General features: G+C 39.8%; 1 protein-coding gene across 2 annotated transcripts in view; it reads left to right on the top strand.

Moving 5' to 3' along the window:
- Positions 1-1,299: 1,299 nt before the first annotated feature.
- Positions 1,300-24,297, top strand: part of POLQ (DNA polymerase theta) — a 134,040-nt gene continuing 111,042 nt past the window's right edge. The window contains exons 1-8 of one of the 2 annotated variants that reach the window (XM_066347918.1): positions 1,300-1,948; positions 2,407-2,586; positions 5,694-5,824; positions 8,555-8,711; positions 10,324-10,432; positions 13,590-13,809; positions 16,378-16,525; positions 21,984-22,130. In XM_066347918.1, the coding sequence (XP_066204015.1) occupies positions 1,603-1,948; positions 2,407-2,586; positions 5,694-5,824; positions 8,555-8,711; positions 10,324-10,432; positions 13,590-13,809; positions 16,378-16,525; positions 21,984-22,130 (1,438 nt within the window). In that variant the 5' untranslated portion in view covers positions 1,300-1,602. Of the gene's footprint in view, positions 1,949-2,406; positions 2,587-5,693; positions 5,825-7,941; positions 8,005-8,554; positions 8,712-10,323; positions 10,433-13,589; positions 13,810-16,377; positions 16,526-21,983; positions 22,131-24,297 lie in introns of those variants that run through there. The other variant, XM_066347919.1, reaches the window with a different exon arrangement.

Genomic DNA, 24,297 nt, shown 5'->3' with positions numbered 1-24,297 from the left:
CTATACTGCATCTAAGAAAGTTTTTCCATTGATTACAATCTAAATCGTGGTCCCTTTTATTTCTTTGATAGCACTCTGTTCATTTCTGACTGAGCATCAGTACAATTTAAAAGAATTAATTAACTAATTAGTTTATTACCTGTCTCCTTCTTCAAGCTCTTTCTCATTGAGAGCAGGAGCCATTTCATGCCATTTCCCTGCCATACACCGGTGCCCAGCACACAGTAGATGGTCAATAAATAGTTAATGAGTGCATAAAAAATAAATAGGGAAAATGTTATTTTATGGAGTAATATCCCCATCTTGTGGAATTTTAGAATATTGTCGTTCAAAAAATTTTTAAAAAAAGGTAAGTTTTTACATGAGAATTTACAGTCATGTGTCTTTTTTATTGGATCAGTCCTCTTGAGATTTTTAGTGCTATAGAATAACACAGCCTTTTCAGGGTAGGGCTTTCGCTTTCTAGATTTGCGTGGTGAGATGGATTGTGCAACTAGATAATTACTGGCAGCAGTTTATATCCAGAGCTCATTTGATTCTACCTTGCCAGTATGTGGAGCACAGGTTCATTAATAAGCTCTGGGCTCACAATGATCACTCAGGCACATCCAGTCCCTTCCTTGCAGCGTTCATATAACCATCTAATGGGTCTATGAGTCAGCAGTCCCCAACTCCTCATGACACAGACCCACAGTGTGTGATGGCTAAAGCAGTGGTGGGATTCAGCCTGTTCTTACAGGTTCAGCAGAACCGATTTCTAATTTTTTGCTGAGTTTGGCAAACTGGTTATTAAAATGGCACTTGTAATCAGAGTTCTCTCTAAGGTGGATGCCTGGGTAGCTGCCTAATGTGGAAATCACAAATTCACATTCCTTACTCTTCTTTTTAACATTCATCTGTGCAACAGTACATTCTAAGTGCTCATAGTAGTTTTCATTCTGTCCATAGGTGAAAAAAATTGCAAGTGAGGACACCAATCAAGAAGCAAAATGGAAATATCTTAAATAACAGTTTTATTGTTTCTTTTTTGGTCAGGTATTATTTAATATATTTTCATTAATATTTTAAAACTTATAATCTAGTTCTGTGTACCCCTTTTATTGTTTTTAAGTATCAAATGCATTAAATAATAAACTACCCTTCAGTATATCATTTCTTTATGCTTAAAATTGTTGTTAAAGTATTTGAATCCCACCACTGGGCTAAAGTGGACATTGTGTAAAGAAATAGCTCCTGTTCTACCATCATCCTCTGGGAGAGAGGTGCCAACTGTGGTGCATTTGAAGCGTAGGTTTTACATATACGTTTTGTGCACATAACGTGTAACTATTTAAAAAGCATAACAATGTTAAGATTTACTTCCCCTGATTTCTATTTCATGGGCGGCTCATTTTACAAAGTTAGCAAAGCTTGATAGTCCAACCAGAAATGGACGAAAAGAAAATATTCAGGCCAGTCTGATTATAATTGCAAATTATATACGCAGAGGGTCTGGTCTCTGACACTAACCAGCTACGGAAGTGGGAGGTCTAGGAAGCCCAGGAGAGCCGCTCCTTCCCCGGACTCTATGGTTCTCAGGTTACAGTCACCACTGAGAACTCTATGGTTTCAGGGCGGGCTGGGAGGCCCGAGTTTGAAGGCCGTGGCGGGAAGGGAGGTGACGGCCACTGCTGTCACCGGCCCGGGTTTCTCCCAAACGGGAGGAAGCTGGAACTGTGGCTATCCCTGAATAGCCAAGAAAAATTCGCAATGAATCTTCCGCGCTGGAGTGGGAAACGGCAGCGTTCAACATCTGGCTCGGACTCCTTCTTGGGAAGCAGCGGTGACCGCAGTGACCGCAGTGACCGCAGTGACAGCCGCCCGCTCCCCTCGGAGCCGGTGCTGAGCCCGCCCGCTGGCCTGAGACGCGGCCTGAAGGACCGCGGCCGCCCCTCGGCCGCAGCAGCAGGTACTCCCGGGCACCCTGGGGCCAGCGGGCCAAGTGGCCAGGCGGGAAGATGTCTCCGCGAGGAACTTGCTTTTCTGCACGATTTCCTCGGTTTCTAGTCCCCTACTCAGTCTGTGACTGGGGCCTGGTGCGGCAGGTCACTTTCTGTTCAGACACAGAAGTGCTTTCAGATTATATTCAGTGACCATCTGGTAGTAGCAGCATTCGAGTGGTTTCTGAGTCTTTCGACCTTTACAGAAACAGCTGCTTAGTTGGCCAAATCGCATCACCTGTAGAGAGCTCACTCCTAATAGTGCTTAATACAACTCACAGCTCCTTGTATTGGATGTGCTTTATGTCAGGTGTGCTTTATGTAGCCTCATTCTAACACGCAGTAATTCCGAAATAGAGTGGAGGGATAACTACTGAAGCCATATGTTAAATTCAGCTATTATTATTTTTCTTTTTTTCCCTAAAAGAGGAATGCAAGCAAACAGTTCCTGACGACCAAACAGACAAGCTGCTATTGGCAAACTGGGGACTTCCTACAGCGGTTCTGGAGAAATATCACAGTTTTGGTGTAAAAAAGATGTTTAAATGGCAAGCAGAGTGTCTTTTGCTTGGACAAGTCCTGGAAGGAAAGAATTTAGTCTATTCAGGTATTCAAATTTGCGTAAATTAATTTCTCTAAATTAAAGACATTGTGAATGTAAAGAATATTCTATTGAGGTAGGGAGAAAGTATTAAAATATATTTGAAAAATGGAGTCTCATTATATGCCTATTTATTTATTTATTTATTTACAGGGACAGAGAGTCAGAGAGAGGGATAGATAGGGACAGACAGGAACGGAGAGAGGTGAGAAGCATCAATCATCAGTTTTTTGTTGGGACACCTTAGTTGTTCATTCATTGCTTTCTCATATGTGCCTTGACCGTGGGGCTTCAGCAGACTGAGTGACTACTTGCTCGAGCCAGTGACCTTGGGTCCAAGCTCGAACCTGGGTCCTCGGCGTCCCAGTATGATGCTCTATCCACTGTGCCACCGCCTGGTCAGGCTATATGCTTATTTAGATTATGCAAAATACATTATATGGCTTGGTGCAGGGAAGGAAAGAAAAGCAGACAAGTTAAAGGGAGCTAACCATTTCTCTCAACAAACATACGTCCCAGGGTGAGTGTGCAGGGGGACATGTAAATCCAGTCTCTCTCAGTTGCTTTTCAGTGTGTGAACATTATAAATTATGTACAATATTTATAAATTGACTTGCTTGTGTAGGATCAAATATACAAAACCACATGTAATATACTTTATAGAAAACTTTATGAGCTTTATAGGGCACTTGTGGCACGCATGCTTTTTAACCTTTTTACTGACTTTAGAAACTAATTGGTAAGATGCACTTTTCTTTCTTTCTTTCTTTTTTTTTTTTTTTTTGGTATTTTTCTGAAGTTGGAAACGGGAGGCAGTCAGATTCCCGCATGCACCCCACCGGGATCCAGCTGGCACGCCCGCCAGGGGGTGATGCTCTGCCCACCTGGGGCGCTGCTCTGTTGCAACCAGAGTCATTCTAGTGTCTGAGGCAGAGGCCATGGAGCCATCCTCAGCGCCCGGGCCAACTTTGCTCCAATGGAGCCTCGGCTGCTGGAGGGGAAGAGAGAGACAGAGAGGAAGGAGAGGGGGAGGGGTGGAGAAGCAGATGGGCGCCTCTCCTGTATGCCCCGGCTGGGAATCGAACCCAGGACTCCTGCATGCCAGGCTGATGCTCTACCACTGAGCCAACCAGCCAGGGCCAAGATGCACTTTCTTTGTATTAGTTTTCTCTGAAATTGTGAGTCATCCAGGTTTTTTGTTATGGTTGAAAAAAATAATTAGACAATTTATCAGTAGATATAAGTTCAAGCTCTAGTCAAACTGGTTGGATTTTTAAAAATTTTATTTATTGATTTTTAGAGATAGAGAGAGAAAGGGAGAGAGACAGACAGAAACATTGATTTGTTTCTATATGTGCCCGGTCTGAGGATTGAACTGGCAACCTTTGCATTTAAAGACAAGGCTTTAACCAACTGAGCTGTCTGGCCAGGGCAGAAAACTATTTTTAACACTTATTGGCTGTGTAACCTTGCAGATCACCAGAGAGAGAGCATGAAAGAGCAGTTAGAACAGTTTTTGGCACATAGCAAGTTCACGATAAATGCTAACTTGTAATTAGTGGCAGTGGTAGAATGGCCTGAGTATTTCAATTATTTAAAACCAATATCTGGTTGTCATTCATAACTCTGGTCACCAATTCACATCAATCACCACATCCAGTGTCTATAACCTCAAATATCTTGATTCTGATTATTTCTCTCTGTTCCTGGGCTCATTACCTAATTTACTACCATCTTTCTCCTATCATTTCTTTGTCTAGATTATGCTCACTATCATCTTTCTTCTAGATTATGCAGTAGTTTTATAACTAGTTTATTTTTTCTCTCTCGCTGGTCTTGTTCTGCAGTCAAAGTCATCTTTATAAAGTATAAATATGATCTTGTCACTCTGAATTACTTTCAGTAAGTCTGTTTTATTTTATTTTTTTTAAGATTTTATTTATTGATTTTAGAGAGAGGAGAGAGAGGGAGGGAGAGAGAGAGAGAGGAAGAGAGAAAGAGAGAGAAAGAGAGGGAGAAACAGGAAGCATCAGCTCATAGTAGTTGCTTCTCATATGTGCCTTGACGTGGCAAGCCCAGGGTTTTGAATTGGCAACCTCAGCATTCCAGGTCGACACTTAATCCACTGCGCCACCACAGGTTAGGCCTGAATTACTTTCAGGATAAATTCTAAACTTCTTACATGGTGGGATGATAAAACTCTTTTTCATGTGATGCATTCATGTTTTTTTTCACTTAGCTATTTACGTGTTCTTTTGTTGTGTGTTTTTTTTTTTTTTTTTTTTTTGAGAGAAGCAAAAACAGACAGACAGGAAAGGAGAGAGATGAGAAGCAACAACTAGTAGTAGTGTCACTTTAGTTGTTCATTCATTGCTTCTCATATGTGCTTTGACCAGGGAACGGGGCTCAAGCTGAGCCAGTGACCCCTTGCTCAAGCCAGCAACCTTTGGGCTCAAGCCATGTCAATGATTCTGTAATCAAGCCAGTGACCCCACACGTAAGCTGGTGAGCCTGCACTCAAGCTGGTGACCTTGGGGTTTTGAATCTGGGACTTCAGTGTCCCAGGTTGATGCTCTAGCCACTGCACCACCACCGGTCAGGCTCCCCTACTTGTTTAATAACTTACGGCCATCTGAACCTACCAGGCTTTCCTCCAGGTTTGCATATACTGTTTCTTCTGCTTGGCACTCATTGCTTCTACCCTTCTTTCTCCTAAGTTCTGTTTCCTTCCCATAAACTTCCTTATAGCTCCTCTCCCTCAACTTCTATCATATCAATAGCTCTTGTCACTATATTAAAGTTATTCACCGGCTTCCTCAGAGAAGGGCTTTTAGCCATACAGTACTTAAAGGAAAGAAGTTTCAGGTACAAGCTAGGTACTCAGTATATTCATCATTTTTTGTTGATATAAAGATTTATTTTCAGTGTGAGACTTCAGAGAGCTAGTTTAAGCTCAGGGATGCTTCAGGGTATAAAGGTTTCAAATGCTTGTTGGGGCTTAATGATAGGAGTCTTAGGCTCTGTAGTTACTGAATATGGTTAAATTATTTACTAGTGCAGTATATCAAATATTATTATTTTTGTGATTAACTTTGTGGAATAACATGTTTTAGCCCCTACAAGTGCCGGGAAGACTCTTGTTGCTGAATTACTTATTTTGAAGCGGGTTTTGGAAATGCAGAAGAAAGCTCTGTTTATTCTGCCCTTTGTCTCTGTGGCTAAAGAGAAGAAATACTATCTCCAGGTAATGTTCTTACACTAAGTTTGGAATTGTGCTAAGGTGTGTTATTGCAGTCATGGCTTTACTCATGAAATAAAATTATAAAAGCAAATGAAAAGTTTTTTTTATTGCATCCCAATATAGCTTTAAGTGTTGATCATTTAAAAAGGGAAACTTTTGTATTATTGTATGAAGGAGAAAGGGCCATCAAATTAAAAGAGTAATTGGTGAACGCTTTGTTAATATTGATAACTCTTTTCCTTAGGAAGTAAAAAGAATACTTCTAGTATTTAAATGTGCAAATTAAGAATCAGCATTTTAACTGCATAGTAGGACTAGCTTGAAGCATGGAAAGGAAAGAGTGTTTAAAGCGGGGGTCGGGAACCTATGGCTCGCGAGCCAAATGTGGCTGTTTTGATGGCTGCATCTGGCTCACAGACAGATCTTTAATAACAAAAAAATAATAATGTTAAAAATATAAAACATTCTCATGTATTACAATCCATTCATTTCCTACCACTCATGTTTATGGTTGCGGGTGGCTGGAACCAATCACAGCTGTCCTCTGGAACAACACCAAATTTTTATTGGATAATGCGTTTACGTACACAGGTCGTTGTATGGCTCTCATGGAATTACATTTTAAAATACGTGGCGTTCATGGCTCTCTCAGCCAAAAAGGTTTCTGACCCCTGGTTTAAAGAAACATACCCCATCCTAACTGAGGGCTGTTGGGAACATTCAGGGGATAAAACACAAGATCCATTAGGCTTATGTGGACCTCCAGGTCTGTGGTTTCTCTGTTCTGCAGAAATGAAAAACATTTTTCATTTGTATGGTGCTCACTGTGGTTTAAGGCAGTGGTCCCCAACCCCCAGGCCGCGGACCGGTACTGGCCCGTGGGCCATTTGGTACTGGTCCGCAGAGAAAGAATAAATAACTTACACTATTTCCGTTTTATTTATATTTAAGTCTGAACGATGTTTTATTTTTAAAAAATGACCAGATTCCCTCTGTTATATCGTCTAAGACTCACTCTTTTTTTTTTTTCTTTTTCTTTTTCAGAGAGAGAGAGGGATAGACAGGGACAGACAGACAGGAATGGAGAGAGATGTAAAGCATCAATTATTAGTTTTTCATTGCGCGTTGCAACACCTTAGTTGTTCATTGATTGCTTTCTCGTATGTGCCTTGACCACGGGCCTTCAGCAGACTGAGTAACCCCTTGCTGGAGCCAGCAACCTTGGGTTCAAGCTGGTGGGCTTTTTTTGCTCAAACCAGATGAGCCCGCACTCAATCTGGCGACCTCGGGGTCTTGAACCTGGGTCCTCTGCATCCCAGTCCAGTGCTCTATCCACTGCGCCACCGCCTGGTCAGGCTAAGACTCACTCTTGACACTTGTCTCGTAAGTTTGACAATTATATTTAAAAATACCACAGTTTTTACGCCGGTCACATAATTTTATTTTGTGCATTTATCCGTCCCACCCTAAAGGCCGGTCTGTGAAAATATTTTCTGACATTAAACCGGTCCGTGGCCCCAAAAAAGTTGAGGACCACTGGTTTAAGGCATTTTTACAAATAGAGTGTTTCATGGAATGGAATAAATTTATTGTGATTTCTGCTGTGAAAAAAATGTGCTGTTGGAATGGCAAGATTATTGTACTGGTAGTTCAAAAAATCTGGGTTCTAGTCCATTTTGCCATTAGTTATGTGTTCATGGAGAATGAGGGGATGGGATCAGAAAAGGTGAAGGGATTAGTGAAATTATATACATTACAGAGATACAGATAACAGGACAGCAAATCCCAGAGGGGAGGGGGGCAAAGGGGGTATAAATAGGGACACAGGGGTGGGGTGGTGAGGGTGTTATGGTCAGTGGGACACTTGAATCCATGTAAACACAATAAACTAAAATTAATAAAAATTAAAAAAGATTATGTGTTCAGGCCAGGCACATAATTTGTTGGGCCTCAGGTTTTTTCATTGGTAAAATAAGGATGTTAACCCCAGTGCTGTGGGTTAACTCAACAAACACTCGGAAATATTTTACTGAATGAAAAGCTCTAAAGTTCTGTGGTTCTATAAATCTTTTTAACAGTTATTTCAGAGGCCAAATAGACAACAAAGCTGGTCCTACTTGGTAACATCCTCTCAACTTAGACCAAAGTAACAAAATGATGAAAGGATCTTTTTTATTGAGAAGGTATGTTAGTTAAAGTTAAACTAAAAAAAAAAAAAAAAATTAACATTAAATTTCCTGCATGTGACTTTTGAAAACTTTTCTTTTGTTATATAAAAATAAGTTGGATAATGAGAATATTTTCCTCATGAAGTATAAATTTATTTCTTAAAGTATTACATTAGCATTAAAGAAAGAGCTAGTTTCTTGTTTGTTAGATTAAAAATATCAGTGCTCAAGTAGTGTTAGTGCTTAGGTGGTTTTTCTCCAATTTCAATTTCTATAAATAACTCTTAGAATTGCTTTGATGATAAAATGCTGTCATGAAAACGGCACACTTAATTTTATTTGACTCTATCTGAACAGAAAAAAAAAATTTCTGTACTGAGTTTCATCAATTCTAAACTTCTAGTATATGATTCTAGAAAGAGCCAGTGTGTCCTGTCCAGGAGCAACTAACAGTAATCTGATAAATGTCTTTAGGTACATATGTCTATGTTCCAGGGTAGAACCGACTTACAATTCATGACCATCAAATATTTTTACCTGTATTGTTCCATTTGACTCAATTCAGAGTCTGTTTCAGGAAGTGGGAATAAAAGTAGATGGTTATATGGGCAGCACCTCTCCAAAAGGGCGTTTCTCTTCCTTGGATATTGCTGTCTGCACAATTGAGAGAGCCAATGGTCTGATCAATCGCCTCATAGAAGAAAATAAGATGGATCTATTAGGTAAGAAAATTAGGAAATAAGCAAATACTTTTTATTGCTTTCTTTTGATGGAATGGAGTGGAACTGTTGTGATCTCTGTTTCCCCATGTTCTATTGTCTATCATCTACTTTTGGAGGTATCGACGTCTGCGACGTTAAGAACTCTGTGTGTGGGGGGGGAAGTTTTGTGTCCTGCTTCTGTTACTGACTAGACTTCCTTATATTTTTGCCCTTTATGAACCATAGAGGATATTCTTGAGCCCTCGAGTCATTTCTCATTGCTTTTTTCTTATCTAAACTTTACCAGAAATAGAAGGAAGCATGCTGGGGTCGGATCTGCCATCTCTGCAATTAGTGTACATGTGTATTGACTATCATCTTCTGGTGCTATGCTGTCTAGATTAGGCCTGTAGCCAGGGGCTACTTTTTAGCAGGGAAATGGTAGGGAGCTACAGAAACTGATTATTGTATTTGAGTTTGGGGCTCTAGGAAGATTTTTTTCTACCTTAATGCTTTTTTTTTTTTTTTTTCATAAACCATTTAGGAAAGGCCCCTGTAGCACCAGGAGAGAATGGTTGTAGCAGCAAGAATATCAGTTAGCTACTTATTGAGATCCTGGTGAACTTAAAAGATAAAGTTGTGGCAGAGTAGAGGTAGGGAGTGAAATCAGAGATTAATATGATAACAGGCTTTACTCTATAAAGCTTGGAGAGCAAAATCACATTTATCAATTTGTATCAGAATTATATTATTGTCACTGCACTGGACTCTATCTTGAGAATTACAATAGAATCTTATTAAGTGTTATAGCTCATATACCTAGCACAGGGCCTGGCATATTAGGTAGGGTAAATTTTTTTGGATGAATGAATAAATACTAAAATAACTCATCATATAGTATAAGCACCGTGTGTCATTAGGAAATGGCCTGAAAGATCTTGATCTTGGTGGGGAGGATTTGTTGGGCGGACACTAGTACATGCAGAAACTATGATGTTTCTGAAAATGTTTAACTGAAGGAGGCATTAGTTGTTACTAAAATCTCAGTAATTCTTCAGCATTATTCCAAGTACATAGACTGGTTTGCTTCTCCAAGCAGAGGGGAATTATGATCATATTTATGTTTTGTAGTCGAGTGACTCACTAACTTAACATAATCAAACAAAAACATCCCTTAAAATAATTTTTTATTCCTGATATTCTGTTTTTCTAAGCAACTTTCTAACATGAGTATGGCTGCCCTGGTTGTTTTTTCCATAGGAAAGTATTATACTGGATAACTGTCATAGATGTCTCTGATACTTCATTATGCATATATTTTTACAAGGTTATCAATTAAAAATTATCAGAGTAATTAAGGCAGTTTTCCCTGAGTTAGCCCTAAGTTTAGCTAATCATTGCTTTTTAGATCCAGAATACATTGTAGCCAGGATCACTTATGAAACCCAAACTGTGTTGGAAAAGAATTGCGCATTATGTGGAATCTGATTTTTGTTTTGTAGTTAGATATTTGCATGACCTGCGATATGTTTTAATAACTACTGACTGTAAAAGATATAAGATATTGAGTCTTTGAAATTCTTCTTGGATTTTTGAAATTCTGTAAAAACTAGTATCTGGAAAATCTCCTCAGGAATTGTGGTTGTGGATGAACTGCATATGCTGGGAGACTCTCACCGAGGCTATCTGCTGGAACTTTTGCTGACCAAGATTTGCTATATTACTCAGAAGTCAGCATCTCGGTGAGTACCTGAAATAACTACATTTCTGAGAGTCTAAACAATGTTGAATGTCTGAAAAAGTGAATAACAAGTATGAGTTACATAAATTAAAGGAGAATAGTATTTGGTACAAACTCATATACATTTTTGTTCCAAAACAACTTTTTTTTTTTTTTTAGGGGGAGATAGAAAGAGGAACAGACAGGGAGAGACAGGAAGGGAGAGAGATGAGAAGCATCAACTTATAGCATCTTTTTTTTTTTTTTTTAGTTATTAGGCATATGTCCCTAATCCTCCATTAAATAGAGCTATTTATTAGGAAAATAGTACCTTTCCTATTTTTGTTAATGACTGTAATTGGCTTCCAGGACCTTTTTTTTTTTTTTTCAGAGACAGCAGGAGAGTCAGAGAGAGGGACAGATAGGGATAGACAGACAGGAATGGAGAGAGATGAGAAGCATCAATTATCAGTTTTTTGTTGAGACACCTTAGAGGTTGATCATTGATTGCTTTCTCATATGTGCCTTGACTGTGGGCCTTCAGCAGACCTAGTAACCCCTTGCTCAAGCCAGTGACCTTGGGTCCAAGCTGGTGAGCTTTTGCTCAAACCAGATGAGCCCGTGATCAAGCTGGTGACCTCGGGGTCTCGAACCTGGGACCTCGGCATCCCAGTCTGACGCTCTATCCACTGCGCCACTGCCTGATCAGGCGCATCTTAGTTTTTGATTGGGGGGCTGCAGCTGACCTAGTGACTTCTTGCACAAGCCAGCGACCTTGGGCTAAAGTCAGCAACCATGGGGTCATGTCTGTGACCCCATGCTCAAGCTGGTGACCCCATGCTCAAGCCAGTGACCTTGGGGTTTCAAACCTGGGTCCTCAACGTCCCAGGCTGACACTGTGCTATTGCCTGGTTAGGCTCCAAAACAACTTTTTAAGGCTGAGAGGGATTTTAGATTATTTTGTAAACATTCTTAAATTGTTAAATTTCTGATTGCTGACCATTTTTTTTTAAGTGAAAATGTGCGATACAGAGATGGACTCCTGCATGCGCCCTGATTGGGATCCACTCAGCAACCCCCATCTGTGACAGATGCTCTGCCAGTCTGGGGCTGCTCACAACTGAGCTATTTTTAGTGCCTGAGGCTGAGGCTTTTATGGAGCCATTCTCAGTGCCTGGGGCCTACATGCTTGAATTAATAGAGCCATGACTGTGGGAGGGGAAGAGAGAGAGAGAAAGAAAGAGAGAGAAAGAGAGAGAGAGAATGGGAAGGGTGAGGAGAAGCAGATGGTCACTTCTCCTGTGTGCCCAGACTGGGAATTGAACCCAAGACTTCCGCACTCTGGGTCAACACTGTATCACGAGCCAGCTGGCCAGGGCCTACTGACCACTTTTATGATAGAGTTTTTAAGATCTATTTTATGTATTTGCCAGTTACTCACACATCTGACTTAAGCAGTCGAGGCTAATTTTGAAAAATAACATTTCTTTATCCCCCACTTCTGAGAGGCAATCCATTTCAACTCTTAATAGCTTTATAAGCATGTTATTTACAGTGGTATCTCTAAATACAGCTGCTTACAATTTTAATTTTAACATTATACATTGAAATTTTACTATGGAAAGTGAAGATCTAGCTGTATTTATATTATTTACTCTCCCCACCCAATCTTCGTCATCCTACCTGGTCTCTATTTCCTCATCATCTTCCCATTCTTCAAATATAGTTATGCCATAATTTTGCTTTGATCCGTATTTAGTTACACTATTATGACTACATAAATGCCATTATCAGATATGCCATGTATATTATGATTACTTTTCCTTTCTAAATAACTTTCTGTTTTCTCTAAAACTTTCGTGTTTAATGGCTTTGTTTCCTATGTACTTGTCACTGATTTATACCCAGCTTCTTCCCCACTTGTGTAAATCTCTACCTAATATGTGCCCACGCATTTGCTATTCTACTAAATTTATCTTTTTTCCCTTTTTATTGAATTTATTGGGGTGACACTGGTGAACAAAACTATACAGCTTTTAGATACACAATTCTACAACACATCATCTGTACACTGTAGTGCAGGGGTCCCCAAACTTTTTACACAGGGGGCCAGTTCACTGTCCCTCAGACCATTGGAGGGCCGGACTATAAAAAAAACTATGAACAAATCCCTATGCACACTGCACATATCTTATTTTAAAGTAAAAAAACAAAACGGGAACAAATATAACATTTAAAATAAAGAACAAGTAAATTTAAATCAACAAACTGACCAGTATTTCAATGGGAACTATGCTCCTCTCACTGACCACCAATGAAAGAGGTGCCCCTTCCGTAAGTGCGGTGGGGGCCGGATAAATGGCCTCAGGGGGCTGCATGTGGCCCGCGGGGCCGTAGTTTGGGGACCCCTGCTGTAGTGTGTGTTCACCATCTGAAGTCAAGCCAAAGTCATCTTCTTGAAGAAGTTTCTCCTAAAGCCTTTGAGTTGTTCCAATCTAGACAAGTGGTTAATCAATATATGTGCTGTATAGTAGTTATCTTGGGATCTCTATCATTATCTTTCATTCCCATAACTTTTTGCTTGAGTCAGAACTTCCTTTTTCTAGGATCACATGCTTTTCTCTTGATTTATTTCCTCATTTTGGTGGGGATATTTTTTAGCAAGTTTTACTTTATTTCAGTGTATAGGCTATTATGGGTATAAAGTTTTTGAAAATTTGCATTTCTGAAAATACCTTACAATTATTTCAGAGATTGTCTAGGTTTGAAAGTCATGGTGTTCTTTTTTTTTTTCTGGTACAAAAATTCTACAAATCGGTAAGAAAAAAGCCAACCCAATGTCAATGGGTAAGGAACTTGGGCAGGCATGTAGAAGAGGGCATCCAAATGGTGCTTAATGTCACTAGCAATCAAGGGAATATAAATGACCTCTTCAAAGAGATATTCCCACATACTCTCCAAAGTGATAACATTTTGGTACACTCTCTTTGGAAAATAGTTTGACATTAGCTAAGGAAATTGAAGATCATCTAAGGCCCAGTAATTTTACTCCTATGTATAAACCCTAAAGAGCTGTATGCATGTATGTACCAAAGAACATGACCAAGAATGTTGTTAGCAGTACTATTTATAATTAATACTATGTATTTTTTAACAGCATTTTCATTTGTTTTTCCCAGCCAAGCAGATTTGGCCAGTCCTCTGTCTAATACTGTGCAGATTGTAGGCATGAGTGCTACTCTCCCTAATTTGGAGCTTGTGGCTTCTTGGTTGGATGCTGAACTCTACCACACCGACTTTCGTCCGGTACCACTGTTGGAGTCAGTAAAAATCGGAAATTCCATATATGACTCTTCAATGAAGCTTGTGAGGGAATTTCAACCCCTGCTACAAGTGAAAGTAAGTCAGTATTTTTACCTCACTACTTCCAGTACTTGGTGTTTGATTGCGTTTTCTAGCAAATTGTTAATAGTTTTTGAGTTATGTAAGTTAGGGGTTGCAAAGTAGTTGAATATGCATTGCATAATCATTTGAATCATATTAATATTAAACTAGTTGCTTTCATTTTAAAGAATTGGTGATGGTGAGAGAGGATATACAGTTGTTTCATCAATTTAAATAACTATCATTTTCTATAAGTAATACAAAATAATAGCTAATTTTATAGATTTTTCTTTTTAACTTGGAGAAGATTTTCTTATGGCTTATTTTATACTAAACATTAATGTGGAAAATTAAACTTAGGTTTAATATATAGTAGAGTGGGAAAAAATATCATTTTTAGAGTTAGACCTACCTCTGATATTTAATAGATAGTTGATATGGGTGTGATATTAGTTGAATCACAAAAGCTCTCTGAATGTAGTGTCTTTGTATATAAAATGAGATATAATACTAATCTTTAGTATAGTTGTAAGAATGAAATGTTTAAAAATTTTCTAGCATCTGAAAAATGCTTGGAAAATGATCAATTCCCTCAGAGTATTTTTCCAAGCCTAATTATTCAATCCTGAGGTTAAAGAACTGACTCACAATCTATGAAGTGAGATATCTTCTATTTTTATGCAGAGCTGTCTCTTTGTACTGAACCAGCCAAGGGTAAGTTTAGAGCTGGACTAAAGTCATCCTTCAGTACCTTCAGAGCTGTTCATTTGTAGCTCTGTACACCTGGTGTGGAATCTTACTCAGTTGCTTTGCTTTGTACTCCAAATCTCATTTGACTTTTCCTTGGTTACCTCAATAGTTATTTATGGAAGCATTTATTTACTCTTCTGTTAATCTTTTTCTTTTATTACCATGCCCATGCTTCTACCTTTTTTTTTTTTTTTTCCTGAAGCTGGAAACGGGGAGGCAGTCAGACAGACTCCCGCATGCGCCCAACCAGGATCCACCCGGCACACCCACCAGGGGGCGATGCTCTGCCCATCCGGGGCATCACTCTGTCGCTACCAGAGCCACTCTAGCGCCTGAGGCAGAGGCCAAGGAGCCATCCCCAGCGCCCGGGCCATCTTTTGTTCCAATGGAGCCTCGGCTGTGGGAGGGGAAGAGAGGAAGGAGAGGGGGAGGGGTGGAGAAGCAGATGGGCGCCTCTCCTGTGTGCCCTGGCCGGGAATCGAACCCGGGACCTCCGCACGCCAGGCCGACGCTCTACCACTAAGCCAACTGGCCAGGGCCCCTCTACCTTTTTTGAATCACTTTCAGCTCCTACCTGAAAAAACCTCCTTAGTTGCTCTCTCTTCTTCTGCCTGGTCCCCTTCCATCTATGCTTAAATCAGGAGCTAGTGATCTATTTAAAATGAACATCAGAGCATGTAACCATTCTGCTGAAAAACTTATGTTGGTGTCCTGTTTCATTTAGAAAGAAAGCAATTTCTTTATAGTAGCCCACAAGGCCCACTTGATCTGCTCTTACCCTCCTAGGGCTCTGACCTCATCTACTAGATCTCATCTGACTCTCTACAGTCTCTTTGCTGTTCAATAAAATGTTAAGAATCTCCCACCACAGGTTCTCTGTCTGGAATGCTTTAGTATAGGCATCAGAATAGTTTACTCTTCACCCTTGGACCTTTAGTCAAGTGTCACTTTCTTAGACCCTCCCTAGCTACCTTATCTAAATTCCAGTGTTTTCTTCCTGGTCCCTGTTTTCCCGTTTTATTTTTCTCCTTCGCACTTTTCAAAATCAAACATACTGTGTGTTTTACCTATCTTGTTTTTGTTATTTTCTATCTCTTCTTATTGGAGTAGAAACACTCTGAGAGCAGAGCTTTTTTCCTGCTTGGTTCTCCATTCCCAGTGCAAAGAACAGTATTGAGCACACAGTAAATGTTTGTTTAGTGAGTGAATGGATGGATGAATTAATTAATCCAGTTGCACACACTGACCTTCTAGTTTTGAGAACTCACTGGGACTTCACATATGCTGTTTATTCTGGATGAAATGTTTCTTCTGTCCCTCAGTTACCTTTCATTGACATAATGTCTCCTCTCCTTCACATCTCAGCTAAGTCACCATTTTCTCAGGGAAACTTTCTTTCAGAATTTTCTGTCTAATTTATGTCAAATATGAGGCCTCAGAACACCATACAACTCTCTTTTTATAGTATATTTTACGACTGTATTTTACAGATTTTTTAGGACTTTAATATGTTTACCCAGTGAGACCTAAACTCCTTGAAGATAGGACTTTGACTTTCTTGTGCTCATTATTCTATCCCCATTGTCTAAGGATTGGAGGTCAGTAAATATTAGTTAAGTGAATTGAAAATATTTCCTTTCACCTTTTATCATAAGGAGGTTTTTTCTTTTTTTCTTCTTGTTTTGTTTTTTCATTGTTTTGTTACTGACTTGGTAACTCATTTTTATTTTGCCTTTGAGTTGAAAGAAATTTCTCTGTGAAACAAATGAGTGACTTTACTATGAAAACGTTTTGAAAGTACCACTAAAGTGGCTATCTATTTTCCTTTCTCAGGGAGATGAGGACCATGTTGTTAGTTTATGCTATGAGACCATTCGTGATAACCATTCAGTATTACTTTTCTGTCCATCGAAGAAATGGTGTGAGAAGTTGGCAGATATCATTGCCCATGAGTTTTACAATCTACACCATCAAGCTGAAGGTAAGTTACTGATAGAAATAAAAACCACCATACTTAATACATTTGCTGAAAGTAATGTTAAGGATTATATTAACAAAGCATGGCTCTCTTTCCTCATTGCCCACATCTGCTTCCCAAGCACTCCTTACAAAACGATGCTTTTGTGAATAGTCCTCTTCCTGTCCTCATTATAGACAAGGTGTGCACACAGTCGGATATTCAGATTTTAGGAAACTGGATGTATACAGGCATTTACTCAGGTCCTTCATCTTGGATCGATGGGCTTTGGGAGGTTAATCTTTGAAGCCCTTAAATTATATATAAAACTTCACACATACACATTTTTCTGGGACAAGTAGCCATATCTTTCTTTATATTTCCAGGCTCTAACTCTAAATAGAATCACACATACACATACATATATATGTATACAGACATGTGTTTGTATATATATTTATTTAGAAATAAGCTTTATTGAGGTATAATATATATACAATAATATGTACCCATTTGAGTATATAATTTAATCAGTTTTAACAAATGTATACACTGATTTAACACCCACTATAATCAACATATAGAACACCCTGTCAACCTGAAATGTTCTCTTTTGCTTTTCTGCTATTTTCTTCTATCCCCACCCCCAGGAAACCACTGATTTGCTTTCTGTAATTCTAGATCAGTTGTGCCTTTTATAAGAATTTCATATAAATGAAGTCATATAATGTGTATGTATCTTTTGTTTCTGATTTGCTTTCTGTTATTCTAGATTTGTTGTGCCTTTTACAAGAATTTCATATAAATGAAGTTATATAGTACTAGAAAGCCCGGCGGTCATACGAAATGACCGCTGTTCTAGATATTATAAATTGTAATTAAAATGATTTGTGCAAAGGTGTCTGCTAATTCAAACTGAATTACCCAGGGCAGCTGGCGAGGACGCCCCTTTGCTTAGTGCCCCATGGGGTTTCCCCCTTCTACTTGCTTAATTGCTTAAAGTAGAGTGCAATGAAGGAAACCACTGGCGGTACATTTCTTAAGAGCCACCTTAGCTCAATAAATAAAGGTGATTTAAATAATAAAATGTTAATTCACATGTCAAAGATCTCTTCGTACACAACATTTCTTGTGTAGATCTTTCCATCATTTTTAAGCTCGCCTTGCAGAGGACCATCAATTATTTTTAATTTTACGTCCGTTCTTTCACGAACTCTTGAACAGGCAACATAAAGTTGACTGTGTCCAAATGCAGGCTCAGGTAAAAAAATGCCAACACGCTTAAGTGTTTGGCCCTGAGACTTATTGATGGTCAGTCATAGCAAAGGCATGTTTTATAGGAAATTGTCTACGTCTCAATTGAAACAGCAACCCTGTTTGAGATGGAGCCAAATCAATTCTTGGAATGACATGTATTTCACCTTTAGAGGAGCCAAAGACTTAGCTATTATGACATTATTTTTCAATTGGAGAACCTCTAGTCTTGTACCATTGCAAAGACCCCTTCTGGTGTTAAGATTTCTTAACAGCATAATAATTGCTCCAATCTTTAACCTCAATTTGTGAGGTGGCATGCCAGAAGGCGACATCAGAATTTTTAGGACACAATATTGCCCTTTCACTAATTTCACTGATGTTTCCAGGCTGGATGATTGCCAATGCAAACAAATGTTCACCTTCTCCCTGACATGCTCAATTTGCGTTCAGCCTTAAATTGTTTCAAAAGCAGATGATTGCCAATGCAAACAAATGTTCACCTTCCCCCCTGACTCGCTCAATTTGCGTTCAGCAGTGGCAACTTCACCCCATTGGCTAGTACAGTTATGCAAGCAACCAATAAGCTATTGGCGACAAACAGACACTTAAGCCGCATATAATAAAGATGTATGTATCTTTTGTTTCTGTCTTATTTCACTCAGCATATTTTTATTTTTTTTGTATTTTTTCTGAAGTTGGAAACGGGGAGGCAGTCAGACAGACTCCTGCATGCGCCCGACCAGGATCCACCCGGCATGCCGACCAGGGGGCGATGCTCTGCCCATCCCAGGCGTTGCTCTGTTGTGACCAGAGCCATTCTAGCACCTGAGGCAGAGGCCATAGAGCCATCCCCAGTGCCTGGGCCAACTCTGCTCCAATGGAGCCTCGGCTGCGGGAGGGGAAGAGAGAGACAGAGAGGAAGGAGAGGGGGAGGGGTGGAGAAGCAGATGGGCACCTCTCCTGTGTGCCCTGGCCAGGAATCGAACCTTGGACTCCTGCACGCCAGGCCGATGCTCTACCACTGAGCCAACTGGCCAGGGCCTCAGCATATTTTTAAGAGTCATCCAGATTGTTACATTTATCAGTTTGTTCCTTTATTTATTGTTGAGTGTATGGCTATAACCATTAGTATATACAGGCTGGGGCAAAAGTAGGTTTAGAATTGTTTGTATGGAAAATAATACAATAATCAATAAATAATAATACAAGAATAAATTCTTGTTTTATATATCAATACTTACAACTGTAAACCTACTTTTGCCCCCACTGTATTTTTGCTGATTTTATTAGCCTGTGGTCCCTTGAGTTACAAAATAAGTGGAGGGAAGACAGAGACCAGTTCTGGTCACAGGATATTAGGCTATTTTATGATTTCATTATGCCATGGCATCGTGAAGCTAGGTAATGGATATCTCAAGCTAAGTTCCAACAAGTGAACTTTTCCTGAAGTTTATATTGGATAGGCTCTGGTTTAACATGAAATTGTCTTTTCTAGTTCTGTCTTAGTTGATACTTTCTGTACTTTGCCAACTTATATTCCTTATATTGTACCATGGTAACTTATATGCCTTAATATCCAGAAAAATTATTATTTTCTTTGCTTAGGGTTCTTTTATTTTGATTTATAGCAGTGGTTCCCAAATCGTAGTGCTTGGGGCTATGATGAAATTTTCACCAGAAAAGACAAGGCTATATATTTTTCATAAAGCTGAAGTTTAAATTCTGAAATTATTTCTAGTACTGTTTTAGTATTTAAGTGACTTTTCTTTTGAAATAAATATATCGATCAATGGTAAGTAAAAAAATTTTTAATTATCCCCAGCATAAGAAAACATTGACAACCCTCTGTGGGTCCTCAACATTTTAAGAAAAGTTAACCTAAAAAGTTGAAAAGTAAAAATATATTTTATGAGAAGTATTACTAGTTTAAAAATCCAAAACTCTAGGAAATTCTGTAAGAAAACATAGCTCCTGCCTGACTGGTGGTGGTGCAATGGATGGAGCATTGACCTGGGATGCTGAGGTCCCAGGTTAGAAACCCTGAGGTCCCCAGCTTGAGCACAGGCTCACCAACTTGAACACAGGGTCGCCAGCTTGAGTGTGGGATCAGTATGATCTCATGGTCACTGGCTTCAGCCCAAAGGTCACTGGCTTGAAGCCCAAGGTTGCTGGCTTGAGCAAGGGGTCACTGGCTTGGCTGGAGTCCCCTGGTCAAGGCACATATGAGAAAGCAATCAATGAACAATGAAAGTGCTGAAACTGAGTTTATGCTTCTCATCTGTCTCCCTTCCTATTGTTCTCTCTAAAAATAAAAAGAGAGAGAGAGAGAGAGTAAGAAAAGAAAGAAAGAAAGAAAAAGAAAGAAGGAAGGAAGGAAAGAAAGAAAGAGAAAGAAAGAAAGAAAAGAAAGAAAGAAAGAAAGAAAAGAAAAGAAAAGAAAATAGTTCCTGAAGAAAATTAAGGTCTTGCTGGGGGAGGTTACACAGAGAAGCAAACATAGAAGGTAATGTATGGTTAATTACCACATTGATGCCAAAGAGGCAAGAAAAATTGTCACACAGAATTATTGTCACACAGAATTAGGCTCCTGTGTAGTACTGAGAGTGCTGGTTGGGGACACACTTTGAGCAAGGATTTTGCTTTTTAGGCTCTGCATGGTAGTCATTATCTATAATCCCCTTCTCCAGCTAGTTTCTTTGGTCTCCTCCTGTGGGCTTGGTCTCACTCTACTACAGTGTTTCCTAAACTTTGGTGCACTTTAGAATTACCTGGGGAGATTTAAAAACTCCTCGTGTTCAGGTTGTATGCTATTACATTACAATGTCCAGGGGTAAGAGCCAGTCGTCAATTTTTTTTAATTCATTTTAGAGAGGAGAGGGAGAGACAGAGAGAGAGAGAGAGAGAGAGAGAGAGAGAGAGAGAGAGAGAGAGAGAAGAGACAGAGAGAGAAAGGGAGAGGAGCTGGAAGCATCTACTCCCATATGTGCCTTGACCAGGCAAGCCCAGGGTTTCGAACCGGTGACCTCAGCATTTCCAGGTCGACGCTTTATCTACTGCGCCACCACGGATCAGGCCAGTCATCAACTTTTAAAAGGAGTCAAGCCTCACCTGTGATGGTGCAGTGGATAGAGTGTGGACCTGGAATGCTGAAATCGCAGGTTCGAAACCCCAGTTTCCTGATTAAGGCACATATGTGAAGCAACTATGAGTTGATGCTTTCTGCTCCTCCCCCCACCTTTTATTATTGGAACAAGCTGGGATTTATGTTGTTTGTTGTTCTCTTTGCCAATTTCATGAGACAGCAACTGAGTAGGTGTAAGAGCATATTTAATTCAAATTACAGCAACTTGAGAAGGCAGGGGACTCCTGTCCAAATGAACTGCCTTAACACTCTCCAGGTGCTGGCAACAGTTTTTATAGGGTTCAGGGGCTATTAGTAATGGTGCACGGGGCAAAAAAAAAAGTCTGTGTAGTTAGTCATGTAACAATGTGCAGGAGGTAGGGGTTTAGTTGCAGGGATGCCTCCTATGAAAGTTCTTCTGGTGTAACACAGGCCCAATCAGCATGGTCCTATCTGATGTCCTCGGTAAATTTTCAAAGCAGCCTTAGACAGGTGTCTCCCTAGAACAGCTGGGACCTGGCACCTTTGGGACTCTCTGCCTCTGAATGGTTTGTGAAAATTCTCCTTATTTTCTTAAGATACAAAGTAAAGATTTAAGATTGGTGAACTAAGTTTCTAATTAATTTATAGGCTTTAACTTTTCACAGTAAATTCTGTGGCTAGGCTTTTACAAACAACTTGTGATTTAAACTTCCCTAGTTGTCAGGTCTCTCCCCAATGTAAGCTCCCCCCCCCTTTCCTACAAAGGTCAAGTTTACTCTGCATTTCAAAGTAAAGTCCAGGGAGCCATTAAGTGAGAAATAGCAAACAGATGAACTATTTCCCAATCCCTAAATATCTCCTATTCATTGCAATGAAAAAGCTACTATTACCAGTCAAATTTCTCACTTTTGGACTCTTGTATCACTTTCTCTCTCCCTTTCTCCTCTCTCTAAGAAGATCAATATATAAAATCTTTAAACTAAAATAAAGGTGTCAAGGTGATTACTATATGCAGTCATTTTAGAATCATTACCTTACTGTTTAGCTCTGTGATGACTTAGGCAGATAGCACTTACAGAGGTCCAGGCAGAGGTGAACAGTGTGGATGTTTTTGTATGACAGGATTGGGAAGATCATCGGAACTTTCACCAGTGACACTGGAACAAAAGGGCCTCCTAGAAGTGATTGATCAGCTAAAACATTCACCTTCAGGATTGGACTCTGTATTACAAAAAACTGTACCATGGGGAGTAGCGTTTCATCATGCAGGTATCCATATCTATAATCAGTTATTAAGAAGCCCCCTGCAAAAGTCCTCACAATTTCTTCATTTTGTATTTATGTGCATTTGATTTCTTGTTAACCACACTTAATACTCTTAGGTCTCATTTTAAGAAATTGTATGTTTAAGTTTAAGCAAGAGTAAAAGAAACGTGTGTAGGTTTACTTCTCTGTATGGTAAACTTGACTTGCAGCAAACAGCTTGATGCCACTTGTTTCAGGACTCCCTTGCTGAAGTCTTTGTACTGGCTCAATGTTTTCTGGTGTTACACATTGCTGTCCATCAGTACACGTTTTCTGTTTTTGTCTTTCACCCACAAATTTAATACTTTTCTCATCTTTAACTAAGCACTTACCACACACACTGTGTCCGTAACTTTTGCAGTTTGAGGTATGATAGCAAAACTAGCACTTGCTATTTCCTTTTTTACAATTTCACAGATAGAAGATTCATTCTTTTTTTTAAATATTGATTTTATTGACTTGAGAGAGAGGAGGGAGAGAGCAAGAGAGAGACAGGAAAATCTGTTCCCGTATGTGCCCTGAGCAGGGATTGAACCAGCAACCTCTGCTTCCAGATGATGCTCCAAATGAGCTATCCAGCCAGGACAGAAGATTTATTCTTAACATAATTTTTTTTTTTGTATTTTTCTGAAGCTGGAAACGGGGAGACAGTCAGACAGACTCCTGCATGCGCTCAACCGGGATCCACCCGGCACGCCCACCAGGGGGCGATGCTCTGCCCATCCGGGGCATTGCTCTGTTGTGACCAGAGCCACTCTAGCGCCTGGGGCAGAGGCCATGGAGCCATCCCCAGTGCCCGGGCCATCCTTTGCTCCAATGGAGCCTCAGCTGCGGGAGGGGAAGAGAGAGACAGAGAGGAAGGAGAGGGGGAGGGGTGGAGAAGCAGATGGGCGCCTCTCCTGTGTGCCCTGGCCGGGAATCGAACCCGGGACTTCCACACGCCAGGCCGACGCTCTACCACTGAGCCAACCGGCCAGGGCCTTAACATAATTCTTGACAACCTCAGCATACAGTCATGTGCTGCTTAATAATAGGGATATATTCTGGGGAAGGTGTCATTAGGCAATTTCGTCACTGTGCAAACATCATAGAGTGCACTTACCCAAACCTAGGCGATACAGTTATTACACACCTAGGCTATATGGTATAGCCTATTGTTCCTAGGCTGTAAAACCTGTACAGCATATTACTTACTGTACTGACCACTATAGGCAATATCTAAACATATCTAAACACAGAAAAGGTACAGTAAAATACAATATAAAAGATATAAAATGGTACAGTTTAACATGAATGGAGCTTGCAGCATTGGAAATTGTTCTGGGTGAGTCAGTAAGTAAGTGATGAGTGAAAGTGGAGGTCTAGGATATTACTGTACACTTCAGTAGACTTATAAACACTTTACACTTGAGTTACACTAAATGAATAAAACAACATGAGACTAAAACAAGCACAAAAGAAAATGACACAATCAAGAGATGCAGTAAACACAAGATGTATGAGGCTGCTGTTGGAGTAACATGGCATACCATTTTATAGTAAACTTTTTTATAAGTAGAGAGAGTATGTTCTAAAATAAAAAAAAGTACCTGACCAGGTGGTTGCACAGTGCATAGAGCATCGACCTAGGACACTGAGGACCCCAGGTTCGAAATCCCAAGGTCACCTGCTTAAGTGTGGGCTCATCGAGCTTGAGCGTGGTATCATTGACATGACCCCATGGTCACTGGCTTGAGTCCGAAGGTCACTAGCGTCAAGCCCAAGATCGCTGGTTTGAGCCCAAGGTCGCTGGCTCTGCTGGAGCCCCCTGGTCAAGGCATAGATGAGAAATCAATCAATGAACAACTTAAATGCTGCAACTGTGAGTTGATGCTTCTCATCTTCCTGTCTTGTCTCTGTCTCCCTGTTTCTCTCTCTCTCTCAATCTTGCTAAAAATAAATAAATAAAATAAAAAGTATAGTATAAAAAACAAAGGAGAAAAAGAAAAAGAATAAAAAAGGAAAAAGTATAATAAATACATAACCAGTAGCATAGTTGTTTATTATCACTATCAAGTATTAAGTACTGTACATAATTGTAGGTGCTGTACTCTTATATGACTAGAGTGCAGTAGGTTTGTTTACACCTGCA

Source organism: Saccopteryx leptura, chromosome 8 (assembly GCF_036850995.1).
Source record: "Saccopteryx leptura isolate mSacLep1 chromosome 8, mSacLep1_pri_phased_curated, whole genome shotgun sequence".
Taxonomy (NCBI): domain Eukaryota; kingdom Metazoa; phylum Chordata; class Mammalia; order Chiroptera; family Emballonuridae; genus Saccopteryx; species Saccopteryx leptura.
Note: the sequence above shows the minus strand (reverse complement) of the source record. Positions and strands in the feature narration are given on the sequence as shown.